The 18,449-nt window shown below is 36.1% G+C and overlaps 1 protein-coding gene across 4 annotated transcripts in view; it reads right to left on the minus strand.

Annotated features, from left to right (window-relative positions):
* The window catches only part of Fign (fidgetin, microtubule severing factor), a 126,249-nt gene extending 110,474 nt beyond the window's left edge, over positions 1-15,775 (minus strand). For 2 of the 4 annotated variants that reach the window (XM_063259178.1, XM_063259177.1), the window contains exon 1: positions 15,460-15,775. Coding sequence is in view for 1 of the 4 variants with exons in the window: in XM_013142560.3 (XP_012998014.1) it covers positions 14,518-14,542 (25 nt within the window). In the remaining 3 variants the exon portion in view is untranslated. Of the gene's footprint in view, positions 1-14,517; positions 14,688-15,459 lie in introns of all 4 variants that reach the window. The other 2 variants (XM_063259176.1, XM_013142560.3) reach the window with 2 other exon arrangements.
* Positions 15,776-18,449: the final 2,674 nt, after the last annotated feature.

Here is an 18,449-nt window from a genome sequence, read left to right on the forward strand (position 1 = left end):
TAACCATTAATGTTTATCATCACCCACAGTAAAATCATTTTCTTTACCTCTAAGTAGCCCAGTTGTCCAACAGAAAATGGGAAATAGGAGCCATTTGTGGACAAGTGCACACGCACAGAAAATTAAGCTGTAAATATCTGGGCTGGGTTATTACTGGAATCTGGAAACATCTGGGGCTACAGAACAAGCCAAGCCCCATTTCCACAATGTCCAGGTAATTGCTTAAATGATTTATACCTTACTGTTTCTATTAAAAATGTCTCTAAAGAGAAACATTTGTAGGCTTGCTTGTGCAATAAAAACTGGTATCTGATTTCACTTGTACAAAATCTTGTGAAAGATGTTACATTTCTTCAAGGACACAGGCACCACAAATAATCTATACCCTGGACAAAGAATGAGTGCTAAAAGAAGGTGTGGTTATTTACTCAAAGGAAACAATCATGTAATGAAAACAAATTTTAAGTGGTTCACTTGTGATTAGCTTTTATTCTAAACATAAGTAATCATTAAAAGACATTACCTTTATGCACGTATGATAAATACATTTAATCCATTTTAGCATGAACTGTATTATAAAACCCACTTTTAATTTGTTTTAACTAATTTTTCATAAATCTCATTTACTGAAACTTCAACTGAACATCACAGCAAACTCAACCTCTAACGGACAAATAAGTGTCACCTCCCAGAAAGACTTGGGTCACCCATAAAAATCTGAGATTTCATTTGGTTCACTTAGAATCAGTGGTGGCGAACTCATGTCACACATACTGCAGTGAGTTGTTTGTATCACCAAAGTTCTAAAAGATTCACCAACACTGATTTAGATGAAACCTACATGGAATTACCAAGTGGCCCACTGAGAATGAAAGAGCTTCCAATGCTGTCATGAGGTTGCTCTAGTGACCAACCGCCCACCCTGCCCAAATGCCTACACACATATGCACACATACCCACACATATATAGTTGCATACTTCAGAAGATTTTTATGTTTTACTTCATATTTTAAAGTAAGAAAACAAATATAATCTCATATTCTTCAAGAATTGCCATGCCTAGACCTAATAAAATTTAAATTACTAACAGATGCCAACCACGCATACGGGGCAAATAATAACAACTACAACACAATAAATCACTGACCACTGACTTTAAATCATGTTCATGTACTGTGGATATTACTTGGTGTTACTGTCCACTCAGGGACATCATCTTCCAACTCTTCTCTATGAAAAGATTAAAATATTGACATTTTAGGTCTGAATAATCTGCATGGATACTTTTATTCTTTTAGAATTCTCATAATTTCTGAATTCAACAAATAACATTTTCACTGCTTCTCTAGCTTTTTCTTTTAACATCTTACTTGGCACGTTTTTGTTCTGTTTAGTGTCTGATACTTTTAATTTATACTGTACTAACAACTCAGCAATAAATAAGAACTTTAAAGCAAGATTTTTTAAATCTTCCCTTGACTTAGTTTGGTTGCTGGCAAGCTAGTTTTATAAAACTCTACAACTCTTGGTCTTTATTAATCTGATGAATTTGAATATATTTCAATAATTTTAACTTACCTCAAGCTACTGAGTGGCTTCCTGAAAATGGGAAGTGCTATTCAACAAACTAAATACACGAGTCTTCAATGCTGTGGCCAAACTGCAAAAATGGTTTTGCTACTTTTAACCTATTGTGTCTTCACCTTTATTAAGAACTACTACCTAAGATTATACTGATACACTGTCCTTCACGGTGGAAGTTCTTTGCTGAAGATGCAATGGTTGAATGCAATTGAGTAAGCAACATTTGTCTACTGTAAGACATTTGTCACGGTAGAACTTTGTAATAAACCAAGTCAGCAATGCAGATATTTCTTACACTTAGGAGAGTGTGAGATAAACCTAGATTTATACTGAAATCTCCTTAGTAAAACAGTGTTTTTAAACGAGCGACGATAAAATCTTTGTTTCTGACTTTTTTTCAGAAACATGCTTCTCCCACATGCTTTTCCCTGATACATATTTAGGTTTAAAACTACAATTATGAAATAGAAACTTTCTAAAATATTGTTGATTAAGTACTTTTAACTTCATCAAATTGAATTTCCCTTAGAAAACTTTGTAACATTATTTATTGTAACACTAGGTGACAGACTGGAGAAAGAAACCAACCCTTCCCCAAATGCACAAACTCAACTGGTAACGCAACTGATCCAGTAGACATCAGGGGTCAGGGGTATAATCTCAGCTAGGTTGTTTACTGCTGAGTGGTTAGTAAAATATAAATTAAAAGTGTCAGACACTGGGGAACAGAACAAAAATCTGCCAAGTAAAATGTTAAAAGAAAAAACTACAGAGGCAATGAAAATTTTATTTATTGAAGATCATGTGGTTTGCACGTCCTATCTTACCACACAAAGTGCTGTAATATTCGTAAGGAAGTCTGGTCTAAGTAACTTCGGGACACCTTTTACACTGAGATATGATAATAAAATGGCTGTAAGCATATTTTAAGTATAGTACAATTACAAAACAATTTCCAGGGTTATAAAGTTTTCCTTTGAAAAATCCACAAATAATTCACAAGTTTCAATTTTTGAAACAGATACACAATTTTAACATTCATTCTTTAAACAGTTTCAAAGCTATCTTTTGATTCTTTTAAAAGTAGTATTAACAAGAGATTACTAAAAGGGACAGTTTCTCTCACTTTTATCAATTTAACTCACCAAACATTTACTGAATATTTCTTATAGGTTTTACACCACGCACAAATGTTGAGGAGATTAAAATAATGAGCTTGATGTGTCCATTTTCAAGGAATTTATATTTTACGAAGGAGAAACACATGTTTTCAGCAATCTACAGTGAGAAAAAGACGACGTTAATGATCAAAAGTAGCTATTTTAAAAGTACTTAGGGAACAGCAAGTAGATGTCAAAATTGATCTGATGAAGTTTTCACAGATGATGTAACTTCTGACCTGGGTGCCAGAGTTCTGTAGAATTTCAACAGGTGACAAAGAGCTTTTCAGAGTAAGAAGAAAGTGATCCCAGAGTGGAAGAAGTAGAGGAAAGAGGGAATTGCTTTCAGTCTGATGAAGATACAACATTCAGACTGATCTACGTTATATTTTTTAAGAAAGAAATAAAAAGGATTTAAGGTCTCTAACTCCACTGCTTAACTTAATCTGATTGTCAGTCTATTTAAATCTCTCACAGAGGCAAAGCATTAGCTAACTAATACTCATCAACTCTCAAGATATTAGAATTGCTGACACTTTTGCTTGCAACCAATTAGTAAGAATATTTAATGAATGGTTACCATCTCTTCAAAAGGGCTCAACAAAGTGATAAATGGTCCTTGAGCTTCCCTTCATTCTTTCCAAGACAATTTCTTGAGCTTCTTTAAGAGAAACAGAAAACTCTTTTCAGCTATAAGCCACTAAAGATTCCAAATTACTCAAGCTCACTAGTTCATGATGAAGCAATCATGAATTATATAGAAATGCAAAAAAAAAAAAAAAAAAAAAAAACACTTAATAGTCATTGGATTATCCTTTCTTTTATTAAAAAAAAAAAAAAAACAAAACAGCTGGGGATATAGTTCAGTAGCACAAAGTACCTGCCTGGCAAGTGTGAGTCCAATTGCTGATACCAAGACAGACAGACAAACAAACAAACAGCAATGCTCAGGGAGACTGAATGGCTTTACCCAATGTAAAAAAAAAAAAAAAAAAAAATCACACACTGCTTCAGGTGACACTGTGTCTCATCACTCTCAGTTTCTGAGGTCCCCTTTGATGGCAATGTTCTCCTCTGTTGGGTGGTACCTAGATAGGTCACTGAACTCTTGTATAGGTAATCAGCCTATTCAGTTATGGATGAATATTTTTATAATGTTAACCAAGAATAATTCTTTTAAAGTTTAAAATTTAAGTATAAATCTAATGATTTAGAGAAGCATTTCTTAACCCTAACTTTACTTTAAATCACCTGTAGGACATAGATGAAATAAGTCATCTCACAAAACGTCATGTAACTGGTCTGGGATAGGACTTAAAGGAAAGTTTTCTTATTATTTGGTTTGTTTTGGAATCTTGCTTTTTTTTTATTTTTTGCTTATGAAGTTAATCAGATGTAAATTTTATCATCAAATTTGCTAAAATTAAACCAACTAATAAATCTGCCTAGTCCCATGATTTGAACTTTTGACAATAAATACAATATTTTCAAAATAAAAGGCCTATTAAAGATACACATTAGTCCTAGGTTTCTTTTCTTCTATACTTCTAACTTGACCTGGTGGTAAATTGGGAACATGGGGGGGGGGTTTGAAACAAAAGTGAAATGAATTATCTTTAAAATTATAAATGCTTTTATACTTTTTTCAAATTAAGGGGAAAAAACAGGACACGTTATTTTCAGTTGGATAATCACAGCTGAATAAGACGTTGCTATAGAAGCCAGGTAAGGTTGTTCATGCCTGTAACCCAGGTGTTGAGAAGGAAAGAAGGAGGTCACAGGTTCGAGAGCCACTTGGCAAAGTAAGTGAGAACAAAAACATTCATACAAAAAAGTTGTTAAAAGGGCTGAGGATGTAGCTCAGTGTGAAGAGTCTGGGTTTAATCCCAGTATCCCAGTTAAAGAAAAAAAAAAAAAAAAAAAAACTTGACATGGAATCTTCCATCTTTAAGAAGACGATAACTGGTTTAGACTATCGTGCTGCCGGCTGTTTAATGAGCAGTAGTCACAAATTTCTATTGTGTGCTCAGTTTTCACACATAATTATATTAGGATTTAATTTACATAATGGGCAATATCATCTTTAGCAAGAGTCATGAAAACACTCCTTACCTTAGATGTGCCTCAACAACTTGCCCTAATTTCTTTTCTTCTAGCTGTTTCCCCCATTCCTACAAGTTGCCTTTCATCAAGGACAGTTTGTTCATGACAACAAATGAGGCTTTACTTTCCCCCCCTACACACCCTAATATCATCTTAATTAATTCAAACTACTTCCTCATCATCTAAATATCATATACTGGTGGCTCAAGGGAAATTTGATTTTCCAGATGATCAAGTAATAACCAGCCTTGCAGATAAGTATAAAAAGAAGAAACCAAGCCGTCAAAACAGTGCCCAGGTAGGTAGTGAGATCACAGTCTAGCAATACAGGCTTGGCTGTAACAGTAAGGATATTATTGAGCACATGAGTAACAAAATGGGGACCCGCCCCACCACCCCATGCAAAGTGTAACTACAGAGTCAGCTGTTAGAAAATACAGGGGAATATTTAAGACATATATTTAGGTGCACATGTGCAACATCTCCCAGATGATAGCTTACTGAGTGAGATTTTGATAAGAAGAATTTCAAGGAAATATCCTTACCCTGTCACAAAACTATAGATCTTTTCAACCCATCATAATGAATAAACCTGTTCTACAGGCTGTACAGTCTTTGGGAGGTATCTTTAAAAACTAAACACTAAAAATAGTAAAAAGACCCACCAGGTCTTTTTAACTGAAAACTAAAATAAAAGAACAACATTAACAAAAAGCAAATAAACACATTAAGGGATTTAAAAAGAACAAAATATAATATAGAATGTCAATATTGGATTTTTCCTAATACTTTAACCATTTATATGATATTGATAGATACTTTATAAATAAAAAAAAGGATTCCACACAGAATTTTCCTAAAAGGATACTAGCTCAGACTAAAAATTTATTTCTAAGTAAGATTTTACTGTCTTACCACAGAAGTAAATTTGTATCAATAGCTGGTTAACCGGTATTCTCAAAACATATTTTTTAAATTAGGCTTATTTTATTCATACTACATTTAAAATCTTCTGGAGAAAGAACAGACACTGCTCACACGTGCATATAAAATTCCAAAGCTAAGGATGCTTTTTTTTCCTTCCAGGTTTTTGGACATGGATTCAGGCCATTCCAGTCTCGATGTCTATATCGAGGTCACATCAGTACCTCCTCCCCCGTGTTTCTTAATCTTTTGAGCAATGCAAATGAAAACCTCTCTTTAAAAGAAAACTTTGCACTTGCTGTACTGGCAGAGGATAGCGGGGCAGGGCTGAGGGATCACACCCACATCTTTTGTAGGTTGGGCCTAAAATTGACTCCAGATTTGTGAGTCAAGAACAGCAAGACAGTTTTAATATAAATGTGCTTTTAAAAGTAAAAATAGCTATTATTCTTAACAAGTTACATATTGGGTACTATCCTTTAAAAATGAGTCATAAAATATCTTTTTAAGTACTTAAAGCCATGAATATGTTCTACTCTTTTACTTCTGCTTGAATGTAATTTTTCATTTTCCAGGAAAGGATATATTTTCTAACTAACCCCGTTAACCTAATTACTCATAAAGAAATACCAAAAGCGTCCCTGACATCAATACCTTTACAAAGAAATGTATCTGTGCACAGGCACAAGAGCATATTCCATTTAGATAATCAAAACTGTAATTTTTATTTTAAAAATTCCCTTAGGTCCATGTAATTCCTAGCAGTGAGATTTATCCAAAGCATTTAAAATTTGCAAACGCTGACTGCTCTATATTATCCTCATTTCTTCCTCCATATATTTAAATTCAAAAATACTAACTGTTAAGCATAAAAGAATAACAATACTGTTTATTTAATAGCATTTGTTTGATCTTAAAATGAGGAGTATAATGAAAATGTCTTCAATATTAAGGGAACCTTTTAATCCTACTCAGAATAATTATCTTGTAAGATTAAAATCAGTGAATCATACCTAATTAAGATTTATAATTTAGCATCATTGAAGTATATGATCTTAGAGAAAGTGTTTAGTTGTAACTTCAATTTGAATCAGAAAGAGAAAGAAGTGACTATCGGAGAAATAAAATAGTTTTTGTTATCATAATGCACAATGTTGTCACATATTTACCTATATTGCTAGCTTAAGTATTTTAAAAGCCAAATATTTGATATGAAAATATATTAAAGGATAAGCAAAAGTTAACAAAAAAATCCTTGATTCAAAATATACTGAAGAACTTATACTAGAGCACAGACTATTTAAAAATATGAATTGTGACTTCCTAGTAACAGATTTCAAATTTGCAAGGTTTTAAAAGCGAAGAATTCCTAAATTGGTGGGGCGAATGTTAATGAAGTGGGTTCTAGCCTCCTTGCATTAAACTGCGAATCAATTTAGACAGCTATATTTTGTTATTACACAGGGCAAAGATTTTTCATCTTAGGTCTCGTATGTAGTATTTCTTACCATACAGTCCATTCAAAATAAGTTCATTTTTTTTTCTTCCTCAAAAATACCTTTAAAGCTCCCATTCCCACCCCAGTCTTGGATTACATAAAAGAATAGTTACTTTTCCCTAGCTCTTTGATATTTTCCTTCCTGGCAGACTTATCTGATGTGAGAAATGTCTTTGAAAATAAATGGTGCAACTTCAAGTGCACTCAGATCCATACTTGCTGGACATTCCATCATATTTCAGTTTTGATTTGAAAAACCACTGCTTGACTTTAAAATTTAAGTTTTAGCATCTCAAGATGAAGTTTGCTGCTTTGGAGAAGAGTGCCTTGGGAAACAACAATGTTAATGTTTTATCTACCCAGCTACACAGATTGTTCAAGCCAAAGGGGTAAGGAGCTACACTTGGTCATCACAGGTCAGAGAGGACAAGTTCAGGAACTAAGCTCACAACTTAAAAACAAGACACAGCAAAGTTACTGCTGCTGCATGAAAGAGTTACTTTTCATCTTTAACACAGCTGTCAACGCATGTTTATACAGCTACAATGCCACTTTCTAATGTCAAAATAGCAATACTGATACTATCATAACACAGGAATTATTTTTGTGTTTGCCCCTCTTCCTTGTCACTCAGTGAGGTACGCTTTTATTAAAAGGTCAGAAGTCTCTGTATATTTAGCTAATTTAAGATTTCTGTATTTAAAATCCTTACTTTATTTGTGCCTCAACCTTAAGAAGAGGTGAAGGTGGCACATGACAATATAGAAGCTTCCAGATTATTACAAATCTCCACTGAAATAATTCCATTATGATGACTCTATGCTTGGGGAATAAACATTTAAGTATCTACCTCTGTGCAAACATTTTAAAACTACAAAGCTCCTCTTAGGAATATTTGCATGAACATTCACTGAATATATGAGATGCAGAGTAACACGGGACAAAAGCAAATATCTTAGGTAGCAGTTCATAGATGGAGCAGGAGATGGCCAGTGGTTCGGGCTTGCCACCCACTCTCTTATACTTCTGCCATTAGTATCTCCTAGGCAAAGGCACCTGGATTAACTGTGGAATCAGCCTCCAAGTAGGAACCCAGCCCGTGACTCCCCCCATACTGACTCTAGACAGCAGGCTGTAGTTTCAAGTTGGCTTCATTGCCCTGTGACCTGTGCAAGCACAGAGGCTCCCCTCAGAGAAGGAACCTACATTGGGTTAAATGTTTTCCTTTGACTGCCTCGAAATTATCAATAATATTGAAAATGGTGCCTCGTACTTTAATTTTGTGCTGGACTCTGGAAATTAGGCCCTAGTTGAAAGAGACAGTATTTGTAGATGGGAAGAATAAGTCAAAGAAGAGCAAAATGTTTACTGCAATATATAAATATATAGAAATCCATGACTTCACTTTGTACTACTTTTAAATTTTATTGTAAATGTTACTGTTTCCATGACTAGGATTTCCTCACTCATTCTCTATAGTATATGTATATATGTATATATATATATATATATATATATATATATATATATACTATATATATATATACACACATATATAGTATACACACACACATATATATATATATATGACATTTACTTGTTAGTTATTTAAAAAGTATGGCATAAGACAATAACGTTGGGAAAAACAAAAGAAAAAAGAAAAAGATTTGGGGCGGACTGAGTAGAGGACAATGTACTTTCTGTTCTCTCGTCAGCACTATATCTTCAAGTGGAATGGAACAAATACACAAATTATCAGCAGAAATCAAAACTCAAAGCAAAGAAACTGAAGAAAGCATTTTCAATAGTACAATAATGAGAAAATGAAAACATTTTCTTGGTATCTGCTGCAAAAGAATTTTATTGACAATTATATATTAGCAAATTATGTATTACTATTTTAATAAAAGCTACTCATCTTATGAAAATGAGAACAAAATGCTAGCAAGAAGCAAACTGTCCAAGACTACAAAAAATATTTTTTTTAAAAAAGATTTCCCAGCACAAAAATAAAAATACCTAAACCAAATTGCAGGATAAAAAAGTCTAACCTTGGCTTTTATATAATAAATCATGCATTCTACTTGTAAGATGTACCAGTTTAAAAAATGATTGGAAGCAGTGATACGATAAATGCCTTGCAAAAGTCATAACAGCTAAAATATGAGAAAATATAACCATTTATACATATATTTAACATAAATACATCTGAATTGAAATTCTTCTTTGAATTTATTGCCTCTGCTAATACACTGAAACAACAGCCCACCATATGCAATGTTAAGTAAAGTGTCAATATTCAAATAATGAGAAAACAAACAGATTTATTGCATAAAATATGTAAATATTATTAAGAGGAAGCGCCATATGATATCTCATGTTTTGCTGGTTTTCAATCAGCTATCTGTTCTGCCTCCTCAGTCTCAGCTAAGACCAGTCTGGGCAACAGGTATCGCAAGGGTGTTCCGTTCTCAGGCAGAGCTCAGGCACCTGTGTGTTGCCCTAAGGAAACTTAGCATAGTCACCTGCCTTTCATTTGCTTCAAACTCACCAATTTAATTGATTTTTGAACATCTTTTTGTCTATATTTCTATTATTTGCATTTACTTTAATAATCATCCCACGAATATCATTGTCATTTACATAACATAACAAGATCAAAAGGATCAGCAAATATGCCAAAGCAAGTGCACTTTAATATTTGCCAGAAGTTAAATGAAAAAGTTTATAATAAAAATTCAAAATTAGGAAAAAGAAAGAAAATGACAAAAATTTAACCATGGAAAAGATATTGCTAAACAGGCTATATGTTTTTGAAAAATGTTGGTATAATCTCTCTCTCTCTCTCTCTTTCTCTCTCTCTCTCTCTCTCTCTCTATATATATATATATATACACACACACACACACACACACACACACACATACATATATGTAACAGTTGTTTTTGGACTTAAAAATCTTTTAAGTGATACCCAAAAACAATTTCTAAATCCCACTTACTGATAAATCAATACATTTTATATATCTCAAAAGAAATACACAAGTATATGAAGATTTTTTCAAATGAGTAGGCAAACTACATCTTTTTCTGTACCATTTGTTTCTTCTAATTTATCAATGACTAAAAGAAAAGCAGATATGCTTATTAATCAAGTCTTATTGATCAGTAACATGGTATTTCCACAAATGTCTGCAGAACAATTTCTCCCAATCAAAAATTTACAAATCAATTTAAATTCCTGGTAATTAAATTTATTAGCTCTATAACAATGAATGTGGTACTTTATAAAAGTAGTATATGAAATTTGTACTCGAGAGTATATTGATCAAAGGTAAAACATCAAGCATTGCTATTCAACCAGGGTTCTAAGAACAAACCATAAAGTTCAAAACATAAAAGCCTGCAATTGTTTCAAATACACCTAATAATTCTGCTGATTTGGGGCCATTAAAACTGATTACTTAATTAGGCAATCATTCAAGGGATCCAAACACTCACACAGACAAAAACAGGGGAGCATTAGCATAGCCTGTCTTCACCTTAAGATGAAAATTCTGAAAAATGTTCCAGACACTCAAACTTTTGGGATTTGCACCTCTGCACAAACTAAACAAAATACTAAATTTTAAAAGGTAACAACCTGGAAGTCAGTGGGGAAAAAAAAAAAAAAGAATTTACTGGTAATGAAATTACTCATTTATCTTTTCAGGAAGCTTATACAGTATTTTAAACTATTGTAGATAATAATTAATAATATGGATTGTTTCCATGGATTCTTAAAATACTACTTATTTTCTCCCCTCTGGTCACACTTATGTATTTTCTGAAAGTAATTAATGAATTTCTGCTGTCTCCTACGTTTATCAAAAGTAGCTGCTTTCAAATGATTTTCAAAGTTTCTGACTAACACTAGTGAAAACAACCAAAAAATGATATGCCACTTATGGAAAAAATAGCACTGGAAATGAAGCTGCAAGAATATTAAATACAACTACCGAAAAAAATCTATTTTCACTCAGAAGATACCAGCTACAATTTTAAGAATGCCACAAACTTGGTACAGTCAGGAGAAAAAAAATTCTGCCTAACAAATATTTCTTAAAATAATTCCATCTAAAACTCTATCTCTTGAGGAGGAAAGAAAAGCAAGTCAACTCACATGTACAGCTTCCAAACAGAAGTCTTACTCTCTTCCAGGAAAACAACAATGAGATTTTTATTACCCTGCTATGATTCTTTCATTTCTGACATGATTAATTAGCAAGTATTACACATCTTAAAACTCCCACCACACTCTTCCCTATTTAAATAGACCTACACGAAATAGCAAGTAGCCACCAGCAACATAAAGCAAGTATCCAAAAACTGTATTTCAAAGAAAGAATACTTCTTTCTTATCTTTGCCTCCAAAAATAAAACAGGCTTCTTTTAAATGTTTCAGAACATGCTTTTGGGGAGGGAAAAACACTTTTGCCATTTTCTTAACAATAGCTTTTAAATTTTAAATTATGCATTCAATGTAATCAGTTTTGAAGAATACATGACATGTTTAATCTGATACTTCTCCTTTTAAGCTGAAATTCCAAAGGACTTGTGAGTCCTTGTAGTTTATACTGATAGCCATCCACATGCACAGTTAATAAACAATAGCAATGATGTGTGAAAACATGTTTGGGGAAATAGTTTTTATGTGAAAAAATTTCTCTCCCAAATTAAAGCAAATTTTTTTCACAAATAAATTGCAGATAGGAAACGGGAATAAAGAAATAAAAGAGGAAGAGGACAAGAGGAAAACTATAATTTAAATGAATGAAAAACTGACTGATATTCTTCCAAATATTCTCAAAATAATTTTCCTTCTGAACAGCCTATCTCTAAAATGCTCAGTTCAACCAAGAAGCCAGTCATAACTGAATGTATTATAAATGTGTACTTTTATATCATCAGTGTATAAAGCCTAGGATTTTCCCTTCAATCTTTCAACTGTGATGGCTAGAAAAGTTCACACATAGTACAACACTAATAAATAGATCTTGTTGGTTTCAGGAAATATTTTTTGAAAAAAATCTATACTGGTCAAAATATCTTGGCTTTTTTTTTTTCCTGTTGTATTAAATTTAGGATCAAAAACATCAAAGCAGCTTCCACCTCGGACCTAACTTTTAGAGGATCAATGTGACAAGGCAGTCCCTGATAGATGTTTCTCTTGATAAACGACTTGTTCAAAAGAGACATTGTAGCTTTCATTTCCTGACCACAACACACTTTTAATTTGCAACAGCAGAGCTGCCAGAGTGTAAGCACTTGCCCACTTTCTAGCCTTTCAGGTTTTTAGCCCTGGTTCCTTTAGGCCCACACATCTAAGAAAAACAAAATCTAAAAATAATCACAGAGTAATAGAATTAGAAAATAGGAGCCACTAATATCACTTTACAGTTATTATACAAGTGTCTCTATACACACACCAAATTCAAGCTCATGACAACAAAACTCCTTCTGAACATCATTTGTACATCCGGCATTTAAACACACAGAGAAATAAATTATGTGACTATTAATAGTACACAGAGACTTGAGGGGAGCAATTTACACACTTAGCTGCTGTTAAATGTTATGAATTATTTGAATGCCTTGGTAGAGTGCTTTTTACATATTATTGTAATTATTATTATTACTACTACTCAGAAATCACATTTAAGTATCAATACGGTGAACAGTCAAACCATCCAATTTCTGCTCTCAGCACATTGTCCGAGCTCCGATTTAAAATTTATAAATGTAATATCCTCCTCATCACAGGCAGCAGCCCAATCTGCTCTGAATATATATTACAGCTTTAACATCACAGAGGGAAATCGCCCATCTGGCAATCCCATTCGCTCCAACAGCTCCGGGGGAAAAAAAAGCTGTGCTCTCTCCTCCTTAAAACATTTCTCAGGGCAAATTATGTGCATCTAAAATAAACAGTCTTCTTATTGATCGGTTCAAAGTCAACAAGTTCCAAATGCAAAATTCAATCAAATCCTTCCTAGAGTGTAAGAGCGGTGCCTGTTTAGCTCTACAGACACCAGAGTCCAACCAGAAGTGTGTGTCACGCAACGGGTCTTGAAGTCCCTTTCCTCGCATTCACATCTGTGTTATGAGGGAGCAGTGACCACGGCCACACTACAGGCGCCTGGCAGCTTTGCCCTCCTGTTATTTCTTTCTTTCCTATTCTCTTTCCATCTCTCTCTTTTCAGGAGAAATTCTTGGTGGTGGTGGTGGGGGGTGGTAAATGTAACAGCAAACACAGTTTAAAGTACACATATCCTTTGGTTATGTAAAATACTTTAACATCTTTTTGTTGTTGTTGTTCCTTAGTCCTAATTGAATATCACAAAGTGTACACACAGCACAGCCACAGAGCTATTGAAAACCGCTCTCACTCCATTTAACTAACCTTTTTTTCTTTTCTTTTTTCTTTTTTTTTTTTTTGGGGGTGAAGAAAGAGGAAAGAGTGATTTCAAATGAAGTCAGTTTCAGTGGCTGATTATTTAATTCTGTCACAGGTTAAAAGTAAAAACTGCTGACAGGCAGACAAGTGAATGGCAAGAGGAAAAAACTGCCACTGTTCCTTATAAGACACGAAGGACTTTGAACAATCCAAATACATATTTTGTTTTCATTTAAAAGATATGCCTTCACCTTCCTCCCACAAAAAGCAAAAAAACCATACAGAACTGATTACTCCAGAAAGTGCAATTATCAAGAGGATAGTCAAATTGCATTAATACGTTGAGGGAAAAAAAAGAAAAAAAATTTTCATCCAGTCTTGTGTGTGTACATATATATATATACTTTCATTAGTTAGCAATCTTTCCCCACACTCCTGCCCTCTTCCCTCTCCACCCAACCCTCCCCCCGCAAAAAAAAAAAAAAGAAACCCACACTGAGTTTAACTAATTTACATACCATTTGACTTCAGTCGTTATATAGTGCATTACTAGTAACATGCAACTTCTGGATTACAGCTAAAACTGATAAAAGTGGGCTCAAGTAGTATATTAATCAAAACTGCAATATATAAACAAGTGATAGCAAATACAAAAAAGTATGATGACAGATAAAATATTTTAAAATATATTTGTAAAGCAATAGCGTATCATCAGCATCTGCTTCCCAAGCAGTCTTCAATGGTTGTATCATGCTATTTAATTTGTCTTTCCTATTTAGATGCAAAGGAAGTAAATTCCAAAACTGACATACCATAAACACTGGTGCTACTGATCATTTCTTGCTGGCAGCACAAAAAGCTGAATTGGATTTCTCACAAGCAGGAATTCCAAAGGTTGCTTTTCATTAAAGCCACTTTTCCTCTCAGCTATCAAATGTCACTGCCTTGAAACGTGGGCCCTTTCGTCAGGTATTCATTTAACCTACATGCATATAATTAAGGGGGAAAGCAACATCAACAAAAAGGGGATCTCAGATCACAAGAGAAGAAAGAAAGGAAAAAAAGCACATGACCAGGAATGCAAGTCCATGTCAATTTCACTCACTCCCATTGAAACTAACAAGAGCTCCGGGGAGGACGGTAATAGGATCAGTGGATTGTATATACCATTAAATTATACATCTTTCTCTCCCGTTCCTTGCCAACAATACGCCCACCACGCTGTACCCCTCCAGGATGATGTGCTTACATTTTTCTGCAACCGATCTCCTGACGTTTTTCCCGTCCCCCCCCCCCCCGCCACGAGATTGTAATTTAACCTCAACTTTTTGTGTGTGTGCAAGATTCTTATTTACACTTCTTATTTACTTAGAAGTTAGTTCCCGAAGAAAGTCTAGCCCCACCCTATGGCTCCGCTTTCTTATTTTTCTTATTTTTGAAGTAAAAAGATAGTAATAAGTAAGCCCAACACAGCAAAAAACGAGATTCTTGCAATCGCGAAGTCTTAATCCCTTACTATTGTTACAATGATTAAGCAGCAAAAATATGCCTTATAATGTTTCAGGGCTACTTTGTACAGAGAAATTAGACAGCAGGTTGGTGTACAGAATAGAACGCATGGAAATTAAATTTCATATTTACAGCACAACTCGGAGATCCCTTTTTATTACAGGTCTTGGGTCTATTTATATTCTTTAAAAATAAAACAAAAACAAATTTAAACAGATTGTAGAAAACTGCGAGGCTCCTCTTACCTGAACGCGCGGAGCGAGAACCCGATAGGTTAGCGTAGCATCGATCCGATGTGTTTGCTGATGAATGGAAGCCGGGGTTAAGTGAAGGTGCCTATGATTTGAAATCATTCCAAGTTTTTGAAGGGAAGACGGACTGCAGCCTCTGCCATGTTGGAATTTCAAACCCAAAACAGCTGCTTGGAAGGAGCCAGCATGCCAGAGGCTGAGCGCAGGCGCAGAGCGCCGCCGAGCCAAATTCAAATCACTTTCACACTAAGAGCCAAAGATCAGTTTTCAAAGGAGAGAGGGAGAAAGAGACCGAGGCTGCCGTGCGGGAGAGGAGACGGGAGGCAGTGGAGAGAGGCGGGCAGTGGCGAGAGACGGGCAGCGGGAGGACCGGGAGGGAGAGGGCGAGGCGCGCGGAGCCCGCGGAGCTGGAGGGGGAGCGAGGAGGCGGGAGGCAGCGCGCCCGAGACGCGCCAGAGATTCATGGGCAGGGAGGGCTCAATGGCCGCGCCGCGCCGCGCCGCGCCGCGCCGGGCGGCCGGCCGCTCGGGTCATGTTACACGGCCGGGGCCCCGGCGGCCGCCCAGCCTCGCCGCCGCGCTCCCGCGGCCCGGAGGGGGTCCCGGGGTCATGATTGCGCGCGCGGGCCTCGGCGCTGTCCCCGCGCGCGCTCAGCCGGCGCGGCCGGGCACCCGGAAGGGGTCGGCTCGCCACGCGGGAGCGGCCGGCCCGTGCGCTCCCCGGCCGGCCTCCGAGGGCGCCTCCCGCCGGCCCGGCCGCTCCGCCGCTGCGGCCCTGCGCCCCCCGGCCGCGCCACCCCGCGGACCGGACGGCAGCCGGCGCTGAAGCCGGGACCTCGCCGCGCCCTCCCGGGGTCCCAGGACCGGCCCGAAAAACGACTTTAACTGCCACCGAGAGGCAACTTCGGGAGGAAAATCTGCATTAACCCAGTTCTCTTCCCCCGCCTCCCTGTGAATAAATAAAATCCTAAGTATCTAGGTGTGCGGTCCCCTCTCGAGCTCCCCGGCTCCCCTCCCTACCTCCCCCAGGCGGCTGGGGCAGGGGAAGGCAGCGCCCGGGGGCCCCGGGTGAGAGCTGCTGGAGCGCAGGCTGAGACTTTAGGCTCCTGCCTTCCCAACCCCCCTCCGTGGAAGAATCTGGGGACCCAGGAGTGGAGAGAGAGTAGGGGCTTTGTGGCGCTGGGAGCTGAGGAAGAATGAAATGTGCAGTTGAGTGTGTTGCTCGCATCCCAGGGAGCAATGCAGTGCTGATTGTCTGTTGCTGAGATAGCCTTTTGTTCGCAACATAAGGTTTAAGAAACACACACACGTTTTCTGGGGTCTCTTGTTAGATGTAAATGTGCTGCATCCAGACGCTTACTATGCAGTGTAAGCTCAGTTGGTTTACTAATCACCCCGCCCCACCCCCAAACAATCAGGATCATTTGAATGGGAACCTCATTCAGACTTCTAGGCTGAGAGTATTGCCTTCAACCTATTTCATTCTAGACTAGTCAACCATCCAACTGAGATAATAAAGCAAACAATAACATTTGATCATGATGTCTACGAGATAATGTCCCCGCCAAAGTTCTGTAGGAATTGGAATGAGAGAGTGAGTTGAGTAATAATTTCTCTTCATTTTCATTAAATATGACTTTAATAGACAAATTGCGAGTTTATACTTTGGCCTGGTGGACATCCAGCCCATTATATTTCAGCTAAGCTAAGAATGAAAGAGAGAAATTATGCATTCCGCCAGAAGTCCATCAAGCTGAAAATGTTACCTTTGACGGTTGGAACCGAAAATGCACTTGTTTAGGAATGACCCTCCTCCTGTTTCAGCTTTTCTGATGGAGCTTTAAGAGACTAAGACGCAGCTCTCCAGATGCTGAAATCCAGCTCTTTAAAAATACCTAACGTTTACTTTGAAATTAAGTTCACTCTTTTGTGATTTTCTCACATTTGAATACATGCATTAAGTTCACATGGTAAAAAAAAAAATTAATCTAGGCAAATGACAGAATTTAACGTCAATAAAAGAATGATTCGAGATATTAACATATATTTCTAAGGGATGAGGTTTCTATTTGGAATGGTTTTGACCTTCGTGCACATTTAAAAAATAAAACTGAACTTTGAAATAAGAACAATTGTATTCTGTTGTAAGAACACTGAAACTCCTTTAGTTACATGTTACAAGACAGCTTCAAAAATGATATGAAAAATTGTTGGATTTCATCACAAAGAAAATATCTGTGTTGCTGCTGAATTAAATATGAGTAAATTTTTTAAAAGTGAAAAACTAATAATTTCAATTGTTGCCCATTTGGGGAATGACAACCAGAAATCCTCTGGACACATGGCAGATGCTCTGTGCAATTCATTCAAAACTACTTGGTCCGTGTTGGTTAAAAAAGTTCAGAGCTCATCAACATTTAACACTAAATTACTGGTGTTCAATTTACAGTTTCTCGTGTAACTAAAAATGTTAAGTGAAACAGAATACCTATTGATTATAAAAACACTATGTTTTGGTAACAGTCTTAAACCAATTCACTTGCAATATCTAAAAAGATCCCTGCTCTGTAAAAAAACAGAAAAAAAAAGTGAAGTTAGAAAGAATATATTAATAGCTAATAAGTAGTACTTTTTAAATTTCCCTTATATATTCACTTGAAACATAAAATCATTGTTCAACATGTCAATGAATATAATTAACTATGGAGTCAAAGAAAAGGAAAACTATTCAGAAGAGCACTGCATGTATTTACACAGTTTTAAAATTATTCAAATTGCATATACTCCAGGAAGACCAAAGACTTATGCTATAGAATATCCATTATGTGGTTGGCATGACTAATAAGATCCACTGCAGGTTTGCCTCTGCTCTAACTTTTTTTTTCTTTTAGTAGTGGGCAAAATATACCGTTCTATAATTAGTTTAAGCAAAAGAAAATAAAACAGCTTTATTTTTCATATAAGCTCATTGCTTTGTTTTCATTG

This window comes from Cavia porcellus, unplaced genomic scaffold, assembly GCF_034190915.1.
Source record: "Cavia porcellus strain 051 isolate PalLab524CR breed Dunkin Hartley unplaced genomic scaffold, mCavPor4.1 scaffold_12, whole genome shotgun sequence".
In the NCBI taxonomy this organism is placed as follows: domain Eukaryota; kingdom Metazoa; phylum Chordata; class Mammalia; order Rodentia; family Caviidae; genus Cavia; species Cavia porcellus.